Below are 17107 nucleotides of genomic sequence, written 5' to 3'. Positions count from 1 at the left end.
ACAAGTTGAATTCAGCTTTGGACGGAGGGAACACGGACCCACAGCCTGTATCAACCAGAACAAGTTTAAAGCACAAACAAGTCAATAGGCTATTTAAGTTTATTCTATGGATTATAGGCTAATAACAGATAATAATCTGCATATTAACCATAACACAGAAGTCTGTCTTTCAAGTTAGATGATGTTTTTAATTCAACATGTTTGAAACTTCAGAATGATGATATGTACCGTAGTATATTTGTGGGCCTAACATGTGATGTCTATCTTGATATTTAACATTTATTTTCATGCAATAATTGGGATTCAGGAGGGCGAGCGTGAGCAAACATTCTCAATGTGACAATTTCGTTTCAGTTTGGTGACTGACAGCCTATATTCCTTTTTTAAATTCAATTCTGACCATTGTAATGAAGTTATTTTTCACCGTGTTGTGCACGTTTCTATACCCTGCATAAAACAACACGGTAAGAACGCACGGGGCGAAGTATCTAAGATGCTCTTTTTGTAGTCCATTTTCAGAAAATTGTAGTTTCACTACGGCAGACCCACATCAGTAACATCCGCCGTGGCATAATGACGTAGCCCAGTGTGAGTGGAGTCGGATTCTCCTAGCACCGCGGTTGTCTTTTCTTAAGTCCTTATGACTTCTCCTTCACATCTTTCCTTGACCTCGTGACGTTTTCCATCGAGGTCAAGGAAAAGTGGTTAGGAAAAAACATTAGGAGGGACTTTTCGACCGCAGCCTCTGATTTGTTTGCTTATCCCTGGAAGGCAATGGCTGATTGTTACATCTGTATGTTATCTATTTATTCTCCTATAATATTCAATATTCAAAAAAGTGTAGCTGTAGAGATGTTACATTTAACAAACAATATAATCTGTTCCGACTTGGACTTTCAAAATCAATACAGTTTTCCAGGAGTTTTTTCAGAGACCTGAACAAAAAATGTGGCGTTTGTATATTTTGTTTTCTGAAGGAGTGAGGGATTTTCTTATTTTCCATATGATCATTACATCCCTTTAGGGACTTACAGTTTTGTTTATATATATATATATTCTATATATATAGTCTGTCTCAAAATTCAGTTAATATAGATTCTGTGGTAAGGGAAAATGTACCTTTACTGGTTTCTTATCAGGCATTGACAATCAATCTACAATTAAAAGTGTTTTAGACATTTATAAAAGTGGGTTGTGAGTGATACTAAATAGATTGGAGTGAGCCTTAATCCACATCTGTGTCTCATAAAAACAGACCTCAGGCGATGTCTTCCTGTAGGTAATATTATAACATGAATGTAAAACCCAGGTGCATCTTGGGCCTAGAGGCATGCTCAAGACAAGAGAAAGAATAATTTGGACATTATACAGGAGGCAGTGGGCAGGATGTCAGGTGGAGCTGGCTGTGTTTGGTGGAGATTCAAATTTACAGTAGGAGGTTTTATACTTACTATTCTAGGGATGTTTTCAGGATCCTCTTCCATATAGGTCAGAAATCCATCTGTTGAATGATAAAATACTTTTAAAGTAGCCAGAAGTGCCTTCAAGACAAACGTGTTTTTGTTGCTTTTTTCCAGATTATATAAATAAAGACAGGAGTCCCACCCCACAAAGGTGGCACACAGAAATTAAAAGATGTGAAAAAAGATCACACCTCAAGGTTAATGGATATAAAATTGCCTTGCCTGGTATTGAGCAGAACTTTATTAAGAACAGCATATTGACATTCAGGAAAAGCTAAGTGTCAGAAAGTGATCCTAGAGAGAGGAGGGGGCAGCCAGACTGTTCACGCTGAGAGCGAGCAGCTGCAGCCCTCAGACCGGGAGAGTGCAGCTACTCAACTGGACATGGGGTGGCAGTGTTGCACACCAAATCCGTGAAAGTTTTGGCCTTTGAAAAGAATTCTTCATGTATTGTACAGGACAACAGCATCTGGAAGGGGCCTTAGAGGTCCTTGAGAGGACTATTTTCCCCCACGTCACTAACTTTCAAGAAGAAATGCATCTTACTGCTATTTGTTAGAGCTTTAAAGGAAACTGATGATTTTCATTCTAGTAGATGTGAAGATGCAAACTAAGATGCATGGAACCTCATGCAGTGAACAATTCATTTAAAGGTTGAATTAGATAACCATATAATCTAATTCCTCTTTAGATTGCGATATAATGTTAAAAGAGTACTCCGCCAATTTATTGTTAGACTGTTTAAAAAAGAAGGATCAAAATAGATGCAGGAGATCCAGAGATATCTTTTTTATTCCATCCATCCTTCTTCCCTGTCAATTTTTTTTTCTTGTAGTCTTGTAGTCTTCAGCCCCAACAGACACCGACTCAAGTGACATCACTTGAGGCAAATTTACCAGATTTCAAACAGCTCCCTCCGGAGGCTTTATTCTACTTCTGTCACATCTGCAGTAGTGCTCCCCAACACCTGGAAACACACTTTGATGTGTGAAATCAGTGTTAAGAATTCCCCTTTAGTAATCAAAGTAGTTTTTCCCTTCAGTATAAATATGTAGACCCCAGTATTGGTGTCCATGCTCTATAAATCCATGAGTAATAATGAGACCAAATAAATAAACTGTTACTGGAAATGATCATATAGCTAAGCGTTCTAATTGTCTATGCCACAGATAAACAAACAGGGAGAAATGAAAGATTCCGGCCCTTAGAGGCAACCCCCACCCCCCCTCCAAGTGAAACAGGTGCACTTCCCCTAGCGTCCTCTAAGCAACTTAGGGCTTTAATAAGAATTGGTATAATGCATTTTAGTGGTTTGAATATTCAGTATTCTGCTTTTCCTGTCACTGTTTAGGACAAAGCAAAACAATGCAATTAATAATCTGGAGTCAGTCAGAGAACACGAAAAAAAAGTGCTTTGTGTAGGGTCACCATTATATGTTGGAAAAGTTACAAAATCCCTCCAACACAGATGTTTTTGAACAACTTCAAACTGCCAGTTTGGTGAATTAACAAAGAAATGTGAATATTTTTGCAGCATTATAGCAGTAAGTAGTTTTGTAGATAGAAGTCTAAAGCATGGGAACTTCATTCAGTGCATGAAACATCTGAAACAATTCGATCCATTCCTGCAATATAACAGTGTTTCATCCCATTAAACCTACCTGTCTGATTCTTCAAGAAATCAAATAATTGTATGCTGTTCTCAAAAGGTCTCTCAAAGAAATCATTATTGGAATGAAAAGTGTCAGAAATGTATCCTCTGGTTTCCTTGCATTTAGGAGATAAGTTACTGATTCAAAGAGTCTGATGTTTGCTGCACAAGCCTATGAAGGAGCATCAGTCATCAGCATAGCGGTACCTCACACAGCAATAGAGTCTAGAAAGAAGTGTTCCTCTCAAACCCAACTTTACCCTTCATGGAAAATTGACTGATGTTTTACTGTAAATTTCACAACATTTCACAGTTTTATACGTTTAAATATGCAAACATATAAAAGAGCCCAAAAATGTAAAGAAAAAGCTTCATAATGACCAGCAGGACTCAAAGGGGGTTAAAATGCTTCAGTGCTGGTCAGTCAAATGTACAAGTCAGTTGCAGCCATAACATGTAACTTTATGAGGTGAAGGTTTTTCTGTGCGTCAACTAGCTTCAAAACCATTCTCAATACATACTGTTACATCTCAATTTTTCCTGTCCATTTTCTTAATATATGAACACACAGTAGCAAAATCATTAAATTAATTAAGAACAAGCCAGAAATTAGTTTGCATATTATTTTTATTATAATTTTGAAGACAACAGAAAGTATACCAGGTAGATGTTACATGTGTGAATTGTTAACAACATGCTCCATTACCCTCAAGGTAGTGACCTTACGTTTCAGTTAGAGTTTTGAGCATAATTTCTGAATCATTAGAGAGAGAATCACACTACATTAAAGAATCACTTATTTTCCTTACACCAATTTTTCACTTTGTCAAGAAAAAGATTGAATCAGAGCCTTAGATTGGCATAATTCAAATGCTGATGAATTTTTCATTGTATTAAGGAATCAAGGACAGTCAACACATTAGTGTGTGCACCTCAAAATAATACCACCTTGGCTCACAATCCAAAGTTGGCCCAGGTCGTAGCTCAGGTGGCTGACGTGCAAGCACATAGGGATGCGGCTCCAACTTGAGCCCAGTCGACGACCACTGTAGATGCCGTTTCTGTTGAGAGAGGAGATGGACAGAAATCTGTGAAACCATCAACTTTAACGACTGTTTCCTCCTGCAGAAGCTTTTAATGAGCGTTATGAAGACTCTCCACCTTTGATATTACTGATCTTTAAAACAGGATTTGTATAGAACACATACTTTAAAACTATTAAAATTCTTCAGTCAAACACAGGTGATTGTGTTCTTACATGTACAAGTGGGATTTTTATTCCTCTTGAGGGTAATTGTAGCTGAAAAGGGCAGCACTGCTGATGTAACTTTACTGAAACCCTGTGATGCATTATGTTACTTAAGGAGTAATTATTTCTATTTTAAATTTTCATTTAGCAAGCATGCATGCTGGAAATTCATGCATGGATTAAGTTGCCAGTACTCTCACAAACTTTTAAAATTTATGCGTAAAGTCTGTGTAAAGGAAAATGAGAGATTTCTTTTCAAACACATCATAGATGTTAGAAAATAATTGCTTGAAAATGTGAAAAGACTCTGAACTATGTAGTACTGAATTGTGGAGTTAAAGTGTTAAACTGTTTTTCACCATTTCTGTGTTCAGGATTTTTTGGGCGGGCCTGAAATGGTGGCTCTATGACGTAGAGGGGTGACTAGCATGACCCCCCCCCCCCCCCCCCCGACTATATAAACACGACACCTGCCGCCACCAGCGGCTTCAGCTTCGAGCACCAGCTGTGCAGCTGGGAGGTCCCTGGCCAGAGGAAGAGCATTTTTAGGGCAGCACTTCACCAGAAAGCACAGTGTGAGACGCAATTGCTCCAAGGGTAATGGCCACAATGAAGTTGCTTCTCAGCAGAGAAGTGAGTCACGTTAAGTGCACCAAACACCGAATAAATGATAATTTAACATAACGATGACTGATGATGAATCGCTTGTTAACTGGTCATTCAAGTTACATTTTACCGAAACAAGTCCACATTTACCTACAAGATATGTGACAATCAAACAGTGGTTTATACCGTTGTTAACTCAGCACCTTCAGTGGACACAGTCTCAGCGTTTCAGAGCACAGAATACTGCTTATTTTTCCACAATTTTGAAACCTATATACTTGGTAACTTTTTTTAATCATTCAGATTTGGCTGGGTGGTTAATTAGACATTTTTCTGTGGTGTGACAAACTCAGAACACATATTTATTATTGCTTTACATGACTTTAAAGGTTATTTGGTGAACCAAACTACTTGAATTTAATGCATTGTAGCCTTCTTTCTCTTAGTATCTTTTCTGGCAGTTGCATAGCTTGTTAATAACAGTTTGTACATGTATGCATCTTCTACTTATTTTTATTGTCGACACAAATAATTAAATATTTCTTTTTATGATGACTTATGATGATCTTTGTAGTAGTGTTATTGTTGCGCTTGCCATATTTATTGTACTAACTAGAATGTTGTTGATGCTTTCCACAATAAAGAATGCCCTCAGATTGCATAGATGAAAGGCTTACCTTTGGTAGACTTGGCCGGTTGTAGTCAGTGCGAAGACGCTTCCATCAGTCGACACCTCAATCATTTTCGCAGATATCCCAGACACATATGACCAGCTAGAGATGCCACAGGTGGTTGGTGTGATGGTCTGTCGTAAGAAGCATAAGTTGTTGTCATGATCAATGAGTGAATGGGGTTAAGGTTAAAAGGAATATGAGATTACACTGGTGCTGCAGTGTCTAACCTGTGTGACGTAAACCCGATGACTTGTGTCCACTCCCCAGCATCCGAACATTGGGCCGCAGCTGTAGTACTTCATAGTCCTTGATAGGGAATTCCAGTTGGTGGTGCCCACTCCCTTAAAGGCCGAAGCATAGGTACGTCTCAGACAGTAGGTCTGTGAGCCAGAGTTTACTCCGACAACCTGGCCATCACCTCCAGCATCAATCTGCTTCAGTTGACCTGAAGACAAGTTCAGCACAGAGGTATGGATAATTTAATCAGCAGGCAAATGTGAATGTGTAAAAATCTGGCTGTCTGTGATAATAGTTACCAGAAGATTGAACAAAGTTGCCAGCTATGTATTTGTACACCTTGTCTGAGGTGTCAACTCCCCAAATTCCTGCAGGTCCCACTGAGACATGTTTGAGTTTGGTTGAGCCCAGCCTGTACCAAGATGATGCACTCAGGAAATACGCATAATTGTTGCTGTCTCTCGCGACCACTTTCCCCTGCCCAGCATCAATCTGTCTAGCATGAGACAGCTGCGGAGCCTCTCTGCAGGTCCAGGCTGTGAAGCGAAAACCATCAGTGATGTGAGTGGATACTATATATCCATTTAAAGAAAAAAAATACACTAATTTCACCTTTAATGGCTACGACAAACAACTTTGGGATTTAAAAATGTTTTAAACAACTGGACCTACCATGACTGACAGCCGGGTAACACAGCACAAGCAAGAAGGCTGCGACAGCTTTCATGATGTCTCTGTGTTTGAGAGTCTGTAACCTGCAGTGCACCTCTGGATGTACCTCTATCTCTCTGTGGAGCTGCTGTCCTACATCCCATCAGGGTTGTCTGGCTTATATGGTCCAGATCCACTGGTCTGAACCATGTGTTTAACTGCAGCCAAACTGGTTCTGCAGGCATTTCAGGGAAGGTATGAGGAAATTTTGAGTACCAGCCTGGAAAGTACTGATGTGATTATAGACAATCATGATAAAAGTAAAAAAAAAAAAAAGACATGCTGCATGACAGGTGTATGATTCATAAACCTTTTAATCTGTTTCTAATGTAAAATTATTATTGTCCCAACGATCACAAGATGATTGGAGAAAAAAAAAAATTTTCTGGAACTATAAAATTTATGTTTTAATGAATTTTGTACAAAAAACAGCTCTTTATCCAAAATGAGGTGCCTCAGCCTTTGGAACTAGTTGGAGACAAGAATGACATTTTTCATGACGGAGTGTAATCTCTATATACAGCATTTTTGGGATTTGATTTTGATTCTTTTGTTTGTCTTACTTTTTCTTGCTGTAGGAACAGATTCACAATAGCATAATCATCAAATTCACCAAAATTACCAATATTTTATTAACGCAATAGAAAGTACAACAACTTGATGTGACTTGTATACAGTTGTTAACAACAGGCTCCATTGCCCTTAAGGTGGCTTGCCTACATCAGCTTTACGCTACAGATACACATTTGTTACAGTAATTTATTTATGTTTCACAATTCTACTTTAACAACCCCCAAAAGAATGAATCTATTTTCCCCACATTATTTATATTTGTTCTCTTCAACATTTTATCTTCTCTTTAATAGAAGAGATGAATCCAGTATTTAAAACCACAGCCTTTAGACTGGCTAAAGTCAAACGCTAATCATTCATTATGTGCATTGCATCATCTATCTGCAATGCAGTTATATTGTTGATTTATAGCACTGTAGTAGTATAGCTCTATAGGGCCTACAGTGAAACTAAAGGGCCACTGCACCGATTTTCAAGTTTATCCCCATGGTTCTAATATGCTAATCCTACAGCTCATTTCAAATATTCACCTGGTTTGACATCTTCTTTCATGTGACCTGCATACTGAACGTACTTTACAGGGGAATGTCTGTGTTAGTTACATGTTCATTGGAAGTCTGATCTAAAAAGATACATATCTTGCCATAAAGATATGGCAACAACCCAGTAACTTCCAAACCCTGAGTCCGACAGCACTGTCTGACTGTACCCATGGGAAAAAATATCGTATTTTTTCCCCTTCTATCATACAGAATTCATGTCCAGTGAAGTCTGGCTTGCACATTTTTATCTCTGTGATACCGAACACACTGTATGTAACAAACAGATTAGGAGGTCAAACTTATCAATCAAAAACAATCTTTTAACCTACAAATTACGAATGAGGAAGCAGAGAAAACAGCTAGCCTACAAACAATAATACACCTACCAACACCTCTAGAGCTGACTAACATGTTGTGTCTTCTTGTTTTATTTTGATTTTTTGAATTTGAATTTTGATTTGATTTGAATTTTTGCAAATTTGGTGAGTCTCATGACTTTTCATCCAGGGCCATGATCAAGTCAATGTTTCAGTTACAGTTTGGTTTTCTTTACAATGAGCATTACAGCCTCATGCACTAGCATGACTGTTGGTTCATAGCCTTGCTAAAGTTTGGAGAGAATCAGGCTATCTGTTTCACCCTGCTTCCAGTCTTTATGCTATGCTAAACTATCACCTCCTGGTTCTAGCTCCATACTACGACAGCATGATAGAAAAATGTATATTTCCAAAAATACTCTCTTAAAATTCAATAAAATATGTGTGTGCATGTTGCATGCCTATGTGTTTATGCACATTACAGTAACCTCATACTGTTGTGAACAAATGATTACAAGATAATGAAAAAACAGGTTTGACTCCGTTTCTCTGTAGCTTTCTGTACCAAACAAATAGAATTCCAAAGCCACCACTCCTGTTTACCTGAACTCTGATGAACCAGACTGCATTCAAAAGTCAGTGCTTTATGTCACTGCCACCACTTTTACAGTTGATAACTTACACAATGTGTCATGTGTCAATGTGTCATTATTTCAAATCATAGACTTTATATGAAAATGGACGCAGCGGGGTGTGACGTCACCCATTGGTTTGCACTGGAGGTGGTTTGAAGCCCAGAGTTGCTGCTTATGTTAATCCCTCTTGCTACATTTGTACCTCTATGGACAGTTGGATTGGGGATATGATGTGGCAGATTGATGTCACAGCATTGCCAGTCTCTCTCCTCAAATCTTGGCATTATTTTTTACTCCAGCATGGATCATCTCAAAGCTTTACATATTATCTGCAACATATAGATCATTAGGTTGTCACACATCCCGATATGGTTTAATCTGTTGCCATCTACATTTGATAAACCCATGTCATGTGTGAACTGTGCTTATTTTGAGGCTTTGAGAGGCAGTAGTAGTGGAATTTGCTGGAGAGGAGTGGTGAGTTTAGAAGTTCAGATATCAAGGAAGAAGAGTGTTTTCTGTTCTGTCACAGGTTGACTCAGTGAATTCATATTTGCTCACACACTGTATGTTATGTGTTTGTCTGGATATTAATTTACTTATCCATGTAGTTGGCACAAATTAAATTTGAAAATACTGGGAGATTCAAAAAATCTGACATAAAACAAGATTCTTCTCAACAACTTCAAAATTGTCTCATTCAGTGTTTCCTGATTTATTAAATGGATTTGATTTAATTTGAGTATAAGAGGTGAGTAGAGTGATATATTTAGTGATGCACATTTAATCTCTCTCTCTGCATGTTTTTCCTTGTGCCACTTTGTGTTATCCTGACAGCATGCAAATTGTTGTTAGTAATGTTACTAGTACCACATTCTCATGAATTTTACGTAAAAGTGACATGGGTGCTTATGCAGACATGGACAATTGCCGTGACATTTACAGAGCTATAATTATGAACTTTTTAATGTATAGTATTTGGATTGGACCATGTTCTGGATCCAAACTGAATGTTATCTATATATATTTGCATGGCCTCAGGTCTTCTACAAGTTGTCAACACATCTCTTCTCTCAGGTTTCTTCCCCCTTGCCCTGAAAACTGCCATCATCAAGCCACTCTTAAAGAACAATCTAGACACCTCACTAATGAACATTTATAGGCCCATATCGAACCTCTCATTTTTAAGTAAAATCATTGAAAAGGCAGTTTTTAAAACAGCTGAAAAACTTATTGGCACTAAAAAACTGTTTTGATGTCTTCCAGTCAGGATTTCTACCACACCACAACACTGAGACTACTCTTCTTAGGTCTTCAATGACGTTCACTTAAACACAGACAGACAGAATTTCAGTATTAGTATTATTGGATATCAGTGCTGCATTCAACACAGTCAACCACAACATATTACTAGACCGACTGGATAACTGGGTGGGACTTTCTGGCACAGTACTAAACTGTTTTGAATCCTACCACTACTTTCATTTGAGTGGACAAAAATGACCTGTGGAGTTCCCCAAGGCTCCATTCTGGGGCCTCTTCTGTTTGACATCTTCATGAATTTGTTCAAGACAGATTTTTACACACACCGAAAAGATTCAGCATATGCCATCTTTAATTTAAAAATAACATTTTTCTCCAATCTTACAAATTTAATCCAGCGCTTAACTTGTTTTTGATATTACATCCTGCTTTTCTTCATGTTGCCAAATTCTTGTAGTTATGGTCTATTTGATATAAAATGTCATGAGCAATCCTGCAAAGTTTGATGTCATTTCACATGATAAATGGCCCCAGCTCAATGGCTGAACTCTGACTCTGAATTTTGCCTAATTTGTCCATGTACAAGTACTTGTGGACTTAGGTTTACTCAAAAAAAATCAAGGCTACAATCATCCAATCAGCATAAAGCACCATGATGGTTCCCAGTCTTTGTGTTGAATGCAAATTCAAATGGCATATGATTAGTCAATAGGATTTGGTACGGCAGGATTTGTCTCAGGACAAATTTGTTTTATGAGGAATTTATGTACACTGTGCATAAATATAAAAAACCAAATGACAAAAAAGGACAGAGAGATTACAGAATTTTTATGGAGATAGTTCCCATGGGTGTTAGAACTGCCAAGGGATCTCAAGATAAATCTATGGAGTCTAAGGACAGGATAGGAGAGCAGACATAGCCCTTACACAAAATGTTGTCTTTTTGTTCAGACTTTTTTGCTAATCTTTGTTTCCTTATGAATGACTGGATGGTTTTACATCTTTAAACCACAAAATGATTCAAATAACACAAATCCGGAAGGAGAAAAAAAACGTCTGTAGTTGAAGTGGTCACAAATACTCACAGCTTTATTTTAAGGGATCACAAGGCAAAAAGTTGGAACCACTAAATTGTCAATCTGTTCAAAACATAGTTCATATTAACAATAATTGTTCACTAGAAACTACAAATGTCAAGCAATGTCTCTTTTAGGTTGGTTGCAAAGCATGTCCTGTAACCCTCTTTCTACTGCTGATTTATTCTCTTCTCCCCTCCCAGTCCTTTGTCTCTATAACTCAGTGCTCTGTTTCCCTTCTGTCACTCTACCTTGACCCTAAATAGCACAAGGCAGAAGTAAACAGCCTCATTTTTTTACAGACTGCTGAGCAGGTAAAAGGTATCAGGTGTAAACTCATAAATCCTCTGTTATTCAGAATTTTAATGAGACCAATACATTAATGGAATGTGTGAAACTGTGCTGTGGAGCCTCAGTGTAGATATATAAGTGTCCCAAACATCTAAATCAGCCAGCCTCTGTTGCCTCCTCTCTCCATGAAGCTAGCATTAAATCATCGCTCTTTGACAGCCCACCTCAAGACTGATGGTTGAAGGTCGCAGGCATCTGCAGTACTACCAAGCCCCAGAGGATTCAACTATCCTGGAGGACAGACTCTGATGGAGGTGCCTCTGTGAATTGAGGCTCCACAAAGCCTCGGGACCCAGTATATTTCTGTATACACAAGAGGCTCTTCATCCATGAGTCATGAGACTGATGATCCACCTTCCCTCTGATGTCAGAGGCCATCTATCACAGCAACAGAGGTCAGTCAGAACAGTGCTAAGTACATAAGTATGCCCACACAACATCTCTGTTCTCTACAGTGGTCTTTTATTACTTTTCAATTCACCATATATACCTTATAACACACATACTGTGGACTTAATTGCTTCACTGTAGCTGTGTGGGCCTCCATCTGTTCCAAGAGCAATTAACCATGTCCCTTTAGCATACATCTCTAACCTTTACATCCACACTTAATAATTTTATGTTAACAATGGATCAAATAATTGTAATGTGAAAGGGGTCGCTTGAGACAAACCCACAGAGAATGATCACCAACTCTGCAGTTCCCCTCAGTTCTACAGGGTGTTTTAAGCATCTTTCAGCTCAACATTTTATTTTTACAGCTGATAAACCCTACCCTACCTGTCCAGCGCCGAATGGCAGACTGGCAATGTTGGCAACTAGCTGGTGAACATAGTGAAGCAGCTAAAGAGACAGATATTTCCATAAAAGGTTGGTGAAGGCATAAAAGGAGAGTGAGTATTTGACTTACATTTCTCAGGTGGCTAGAAACAGGACTCCAAATGTTGCTTTGTGTTTGCTGAATGTGTAAAAGGGATTTTTGTTTTTGCACATTAGCAAAGCCCCTTGTAAGCCAGTTACACTTTTGTCAGAACTGGGACTCATTTTTTGAGGAATGTAATTGTTTTCAGTGTATTATGTCAAATCAAACTGTCATATTACACTGCTACAAAAATAGTGTATGGAACAGAAGTAACCATATGTTCGATCATTGTTAGGAAAAGAGTTCTGAACTGAGGAGTTCACTTGTATAGCAGCACTAGATGAAGTATTAATAGATATAAACCTCATCTGTCTCTTAATCACTGAAGAAAATTCTTTTTTTTTGCTTGAATAGGGAGAGGTCACTAAAGGCCAGGTTATGCTTGAAAAGAACTGGTTTCCTATGACCACATCAAGAGGCAAAAGTGTTTTTAACTGTTATGAACAGTCACATTGGCTATGGAGTGAGAAGCCATTTGGTTTCAGAAAATTCCAGGAATTGTCTGAGACATTCAGGGGAGAGCTGAAGCTGTTCGACCATCTGACAAGCCCTTTTGATAAAACATATTGGCAGCTTAACTAGTGACTGTACATGACAGGTACAGTTGCCTTTTGGTTATACTGTATATTTATAAGACCCTCTTGACAGCATCCAGCCATTTATCTGTTTTGAACAGCCAAGTGCACATCTGCCATCTGCTCCTTTTCAGAAGAACTTCAAGTTTCCTCTGATCATGAAAATTCAGGAGACAAACAATTTCTGTTAGACTCCCAATTCTAGTTTCCTTGATACTACCTATTATCATTCAATAAACTGTTCCCAAACTGCTTCTTCAAGCCTTTAGCTTTATCTCCTCTGCTCTCTCTGAGATAAATCACAGAGTCACTCTGTGTTCTGCTTTGAAGCACCTATGGAATACAAACAGGTCACCAAGAAGCACAGTTGCGATTCACATTGAGTCTTAGCCATTTTCAGGATGTTGCAGGACAGAAATTTAGAGGGTTACAACTATAAGACATGTGCTTTGGTGTTTTGATTTCAATTGTCAGTGTTAGCCAAATATAAGGTGATATAGGGACATCTAAATAATAGCTTCTTGGATTCATTCTGTCTCTCAATATGATTTTAATTGCTGTCATTAGACTTGGACTCACATGAGTGATTTATAATCTGCCATTTCTATGGTTAAGGAAGACTGCCTTAATATGGGTAGTTTAAAAACACACACATGATGACTGTTGGCAGGAGACAGCATGTGAACCAAGGAAACTGCATACTTTCCATGCCCAAAACATCTACCCTTACCACCTCCCCAAGACTTTTAGCAGCAATTTAATAATGCCATGCTAGTTCTGCGGGTGCCACTAACAGTCTACACAGACACAACCACAAGAGGTTGCTGCTTGCCAGTCCAGTAAAAAGCACAGGGTTTTAAGTTTAACCAATAACCAATGCTATTGTTTTTTTCCCCGACAAATTGTACAAAGTGTTGTCTGAACCCATCTAAACTTAATGATTCCTCTCACATTCTTCATTTGGAATATGAGCGTTTACCTTCTGGCTGATGGTTTAGAGTTCCAAATTGCAGACCGAACCATTATAAAAAAGACTCATTTGTCCCATCATCCATTAAGATTTTAAACAGCAACAATTAAATGCTGTGTTGGTGGAACAATACATGGTCACAGAGCATTTTACTTCAGTTGTTGGGCATATGTTGAATGTGCAATATCCTGCTACAATGTGCAATACTGGTGCAATATAATATTCCTGGTTATATAAGCTGTAGTGGTTTTATTGATGCCATTGGTCGTACTGCTTTTTTTGTTTTGTTTTGTTTTTCTCTTGTATGAATGATGTGAGGTATGTATGTTAGTATGTTTGGGAGATAAATGTTTTGTGATGCTGCAATGCTGAGCCCAAGAAAAATTTCCCTAAGGAGACAATAAAGTAATCCAAAGGCAGAACAAAAAGCCTGCCATCATAGAGAGCAGTGAGATTTGACACTTGTGGTGAAATTTAAATAACAGTGCATTCATGGTGTTGCCCTCACTCGTATAGACAAAAAGTGATGGAGGTAGTTACGCGAAGAAAATATAGCTTGAGAGAGGTTCAAACCGCCCTGCAAATTTCTAACCCCTGCACACATCTCTGCATAAAGTGGGTGTGCTTGTAGGATGTCAGTTTCAGAATGTTAAAAAATTGCCAGACTCAGCTTCCACAATTCCAACATCGGAAAGATGTGGATCAAGGGGTTACAGACACTGATGATCCGACAAGCGCTTTGTTTGAAGCATACTGAGCATTTGATGAGTGAAGTGTCACCAGAACTGTTCCACTCTTGTGAGTCGATGTGGGTCCTTTTTTAAACAACCTGACACACTTTTAATTTCCCATTCTTAATATGAGGTGAACGCAAAAATCTACATTTCTTCTCTGCCTCTTTCTCCTTCCTTGCTGCCCTCTGCTCAAACATCTGATTTCATTCTTAAGTTCTTTTTCCTCATCTTTGTCTTGTGCCATCTCCAACATACACACCATTGCCTGTTCTTGAATTTCGGAGCATCATTTCATCACAACCTCTCATCTCATGCTTGACTTCATGATCAATATAGCCAGAGGGGATACGATAAGAAGCTTTACTACTTCTGACACCTTCGCCACTCTGTCCTCCCATACACACATACACCAAACAACCTCTTTGCCTTCCTGCTCCAGTATTGTGCCCTCAGGTTATGAGGCTTGTGCGACACTTGCCAGAAGCTATTAAATTCACAACAACAGTCTCTGTATGACATCACAATGACTAATTGGTGTATTTTTCACACATTTTCCTTTACCTACATTGAAATGTGCCTCCACATGAAACCCATAAACACTAGCAAATACTCTTTGCACACTGGTGACATGGATAATTAAAAAATATTTATTACTATATTATAAAATAGTGTAATAACATTACAGATAATGAATAATGAATTTCCTGAAATTGAACCTCATGGCCACTGATGAAAAAATACACAATTCCACTATTGAGGTTTAAGAGAAGTGCAGTATAAATGTAGTGCAGCATCATATTGTAACATCTATGTGGATACTTTTGCAGATGAGACACAGAGGAACGAACAGTGAACTCCACGCCTCAACCCACTGTGTTGGAAACAAGAGGGACAAAGCTTAGGTAGAAAAGTGGACTTGAATTCTGCAAAAAAAAAAGTTGTTTAATATTTGGAAATGCTCATGTTGTCAAAGTTTATATCTGAAGTATAATCTGTGTCAGGTAGGTGTCACATCTCAATAAGTGTCAAACAAACCGGACTGACAGCCTGCAGCTAAAGCAAACAGAGAGAGATAAGATTTAGAGGAATTCACTGAAAGATAGAGTGAAAAAAAATAGCAAAGAGAAGAAAAATCTGAGACAAGTAAAAGAGATAAAGTGAGTTTCTGTTTTGGTATAGTAAGTATAAAAATACACTTACAGTTAAGAATGCTCCAAAGAGCCAATAAGGAGTAAAAAGCCCCTTTCACACATGCAGTCTATCCCTCAAATGTTCGGGAACATTTCCTAAATGGGGTCATGTGTGAATGGGAGCAGCGATCAATATTCAGGGAAATCTTTACTGCAAATTTCCCACCTCAAGACCTAGTAACACTTCAGAGAAAATGCTGGAGCGGCTGTGTTGTGAATAAAAGCAGTAACATTGCAGGGACAAACACATAAAGGGTCTGTCTGATGAGAGACTTTCATGTGGAGCAAGCGAACCAATCACAAGGCTCCATTAATGACGTATTTGAATCCATGACTTGTATTGTCTTGCCAATGCTTTCACTGGTGATTTGCTTACTGGGAACTATGTGTGAAAAAGACTTAAGTTATTTGCTGAAGACGAATCATAACATTTATTGAACAACTTACTCCCACTAACAGCGAAGTGTAGGAGTAACTTAAGAGCGACTCAAGTGATCACATGATTAATCACATGTTCAGAGAGAAATCTTTACATTTTCGCAGTGATTGGCTAGTCTGCAAACATATACAGTATATGATTTTGTTTTTCTTAAACCTAATTAAACTGCATTTATGCTTAAGAGTGCTTTATCACTACAAGTTCCCAAAATTGGGACTTCCCACATTTTATCTTTTGGACCTGTGCCAGGCAAGACATACGGTAGAAACAGTGATCACGTCCTCCTGTCTACTTAAACGCAATACCAGTGATATCAGCTGCTGTCATCTTTAGCTGGAATGAAACCATGCATCCACTCAATCCTCCAGTGTCATGTTTCCATTTCCTGTTGCACTGATGCTGCTAATATGTTATCTGGGGATTTTGCTAAAACATATTGACACACAGATTGTGAAATTTACAGTAACCATTTCATTGAGTCTGTGCAAAATTACTACCAGTTTCAAATAGATTGGGGAGCTTGTATCTGCTCCAGCACACCATCTCTTGTCTTTGCAGAGATTAAGTGTGTTGACAGTGGAGGGTAAGAGAGCCCTCCAGTGGTGCTTCAGCTCCACATAGAGAGACCTCACAAGGGTGACAGAAGCAGTGTCCCACAGCATAGCATTTCTAAGCAGGTTTTGAGTTTGTAGTTCACACTGGAAAAGTGACAAAATTAAGTGTAATCTGGTATGCGTACTAAAAAAACACTTGATTTGTCAGTATGCTGTGATGTTCACCTTTGTCAAAGCATTTCATAAAGGAAATGGAGGCACCCTGACATCTTCAAAATAATAAAATAAATTGCAGGGGGTGGTAAGAGAGTTACAGAAAGATCTTGGAAATCAAAAAATAACTAACATCCCAAGAAAATTATTTTGCCTTTTCTT

The 17107-nt window shown here is 38.4% G+C and overlaps 1 protein-coding gene across 4 annotated transcripts in view; it reads right to left on the bottom strand.

The window, feature by feature from the left end:
• Positions 1 to 3723: 3723 nt before the first annotated feature.
• LOC121890385 (fish-egg lectin-like) overlaps positions 3724 to 17107 on the bottom strand; it is a 33355-nt gene continuing 19971 nt past the window's right edge. The window contains exons 3-7 of one of the 4 annotated variants that reach the window (XM_042402569.1): positions 6553 to 6766; positions 6180 to 6416; positions 5871 to 6088; positions 5647 to 5774; positions 3724 to 4175 (exon numbers count right to left, since the gene is read on the bottom strand). In XM_042402569.1, coding sequence (XP_042258503.1) covers positions 4034 to 4175; positions 5647 to 5774; positions 5871 to 6088; positions 6180 to 6416; positions 6553 to 6607 — 780 coding nt within the window. In that variant the 5' untranslated portion in view covers positions 6608 to 6766 and the 3' untranslated portion in view covers positions 3724 to 4033. Of the gene's footprint in view, positions 4176 to 5646; positions 5775 to 5870; positions 6089 to 6179; positions 6417 to 6552; positions 6767 to 10983; positions 11727 to 17107 lie in introns of those variants that run through there. The other 3 variants (XM_042402568.1, XM_042402570.1, XR_006093768.1) reach the window with 3 other exon arrangements.

Source organism: Thunnus maccoyii, chromosome 23, assembly GCF_910596095.1.
Source record: "Thunnus maccoyii chromosome 23, fThuMac1.1, whole genome shotgun sequence".
Lineage (NCBI taxonomy): Eukaryota > Metazoa > Chordata > Actinopteri > Scombriformes > Scombridae > Thunnus > Thunnus maccoyii.
This window is presented reverse-complemented; position numbering and strand designations above follow the sequence as displayed.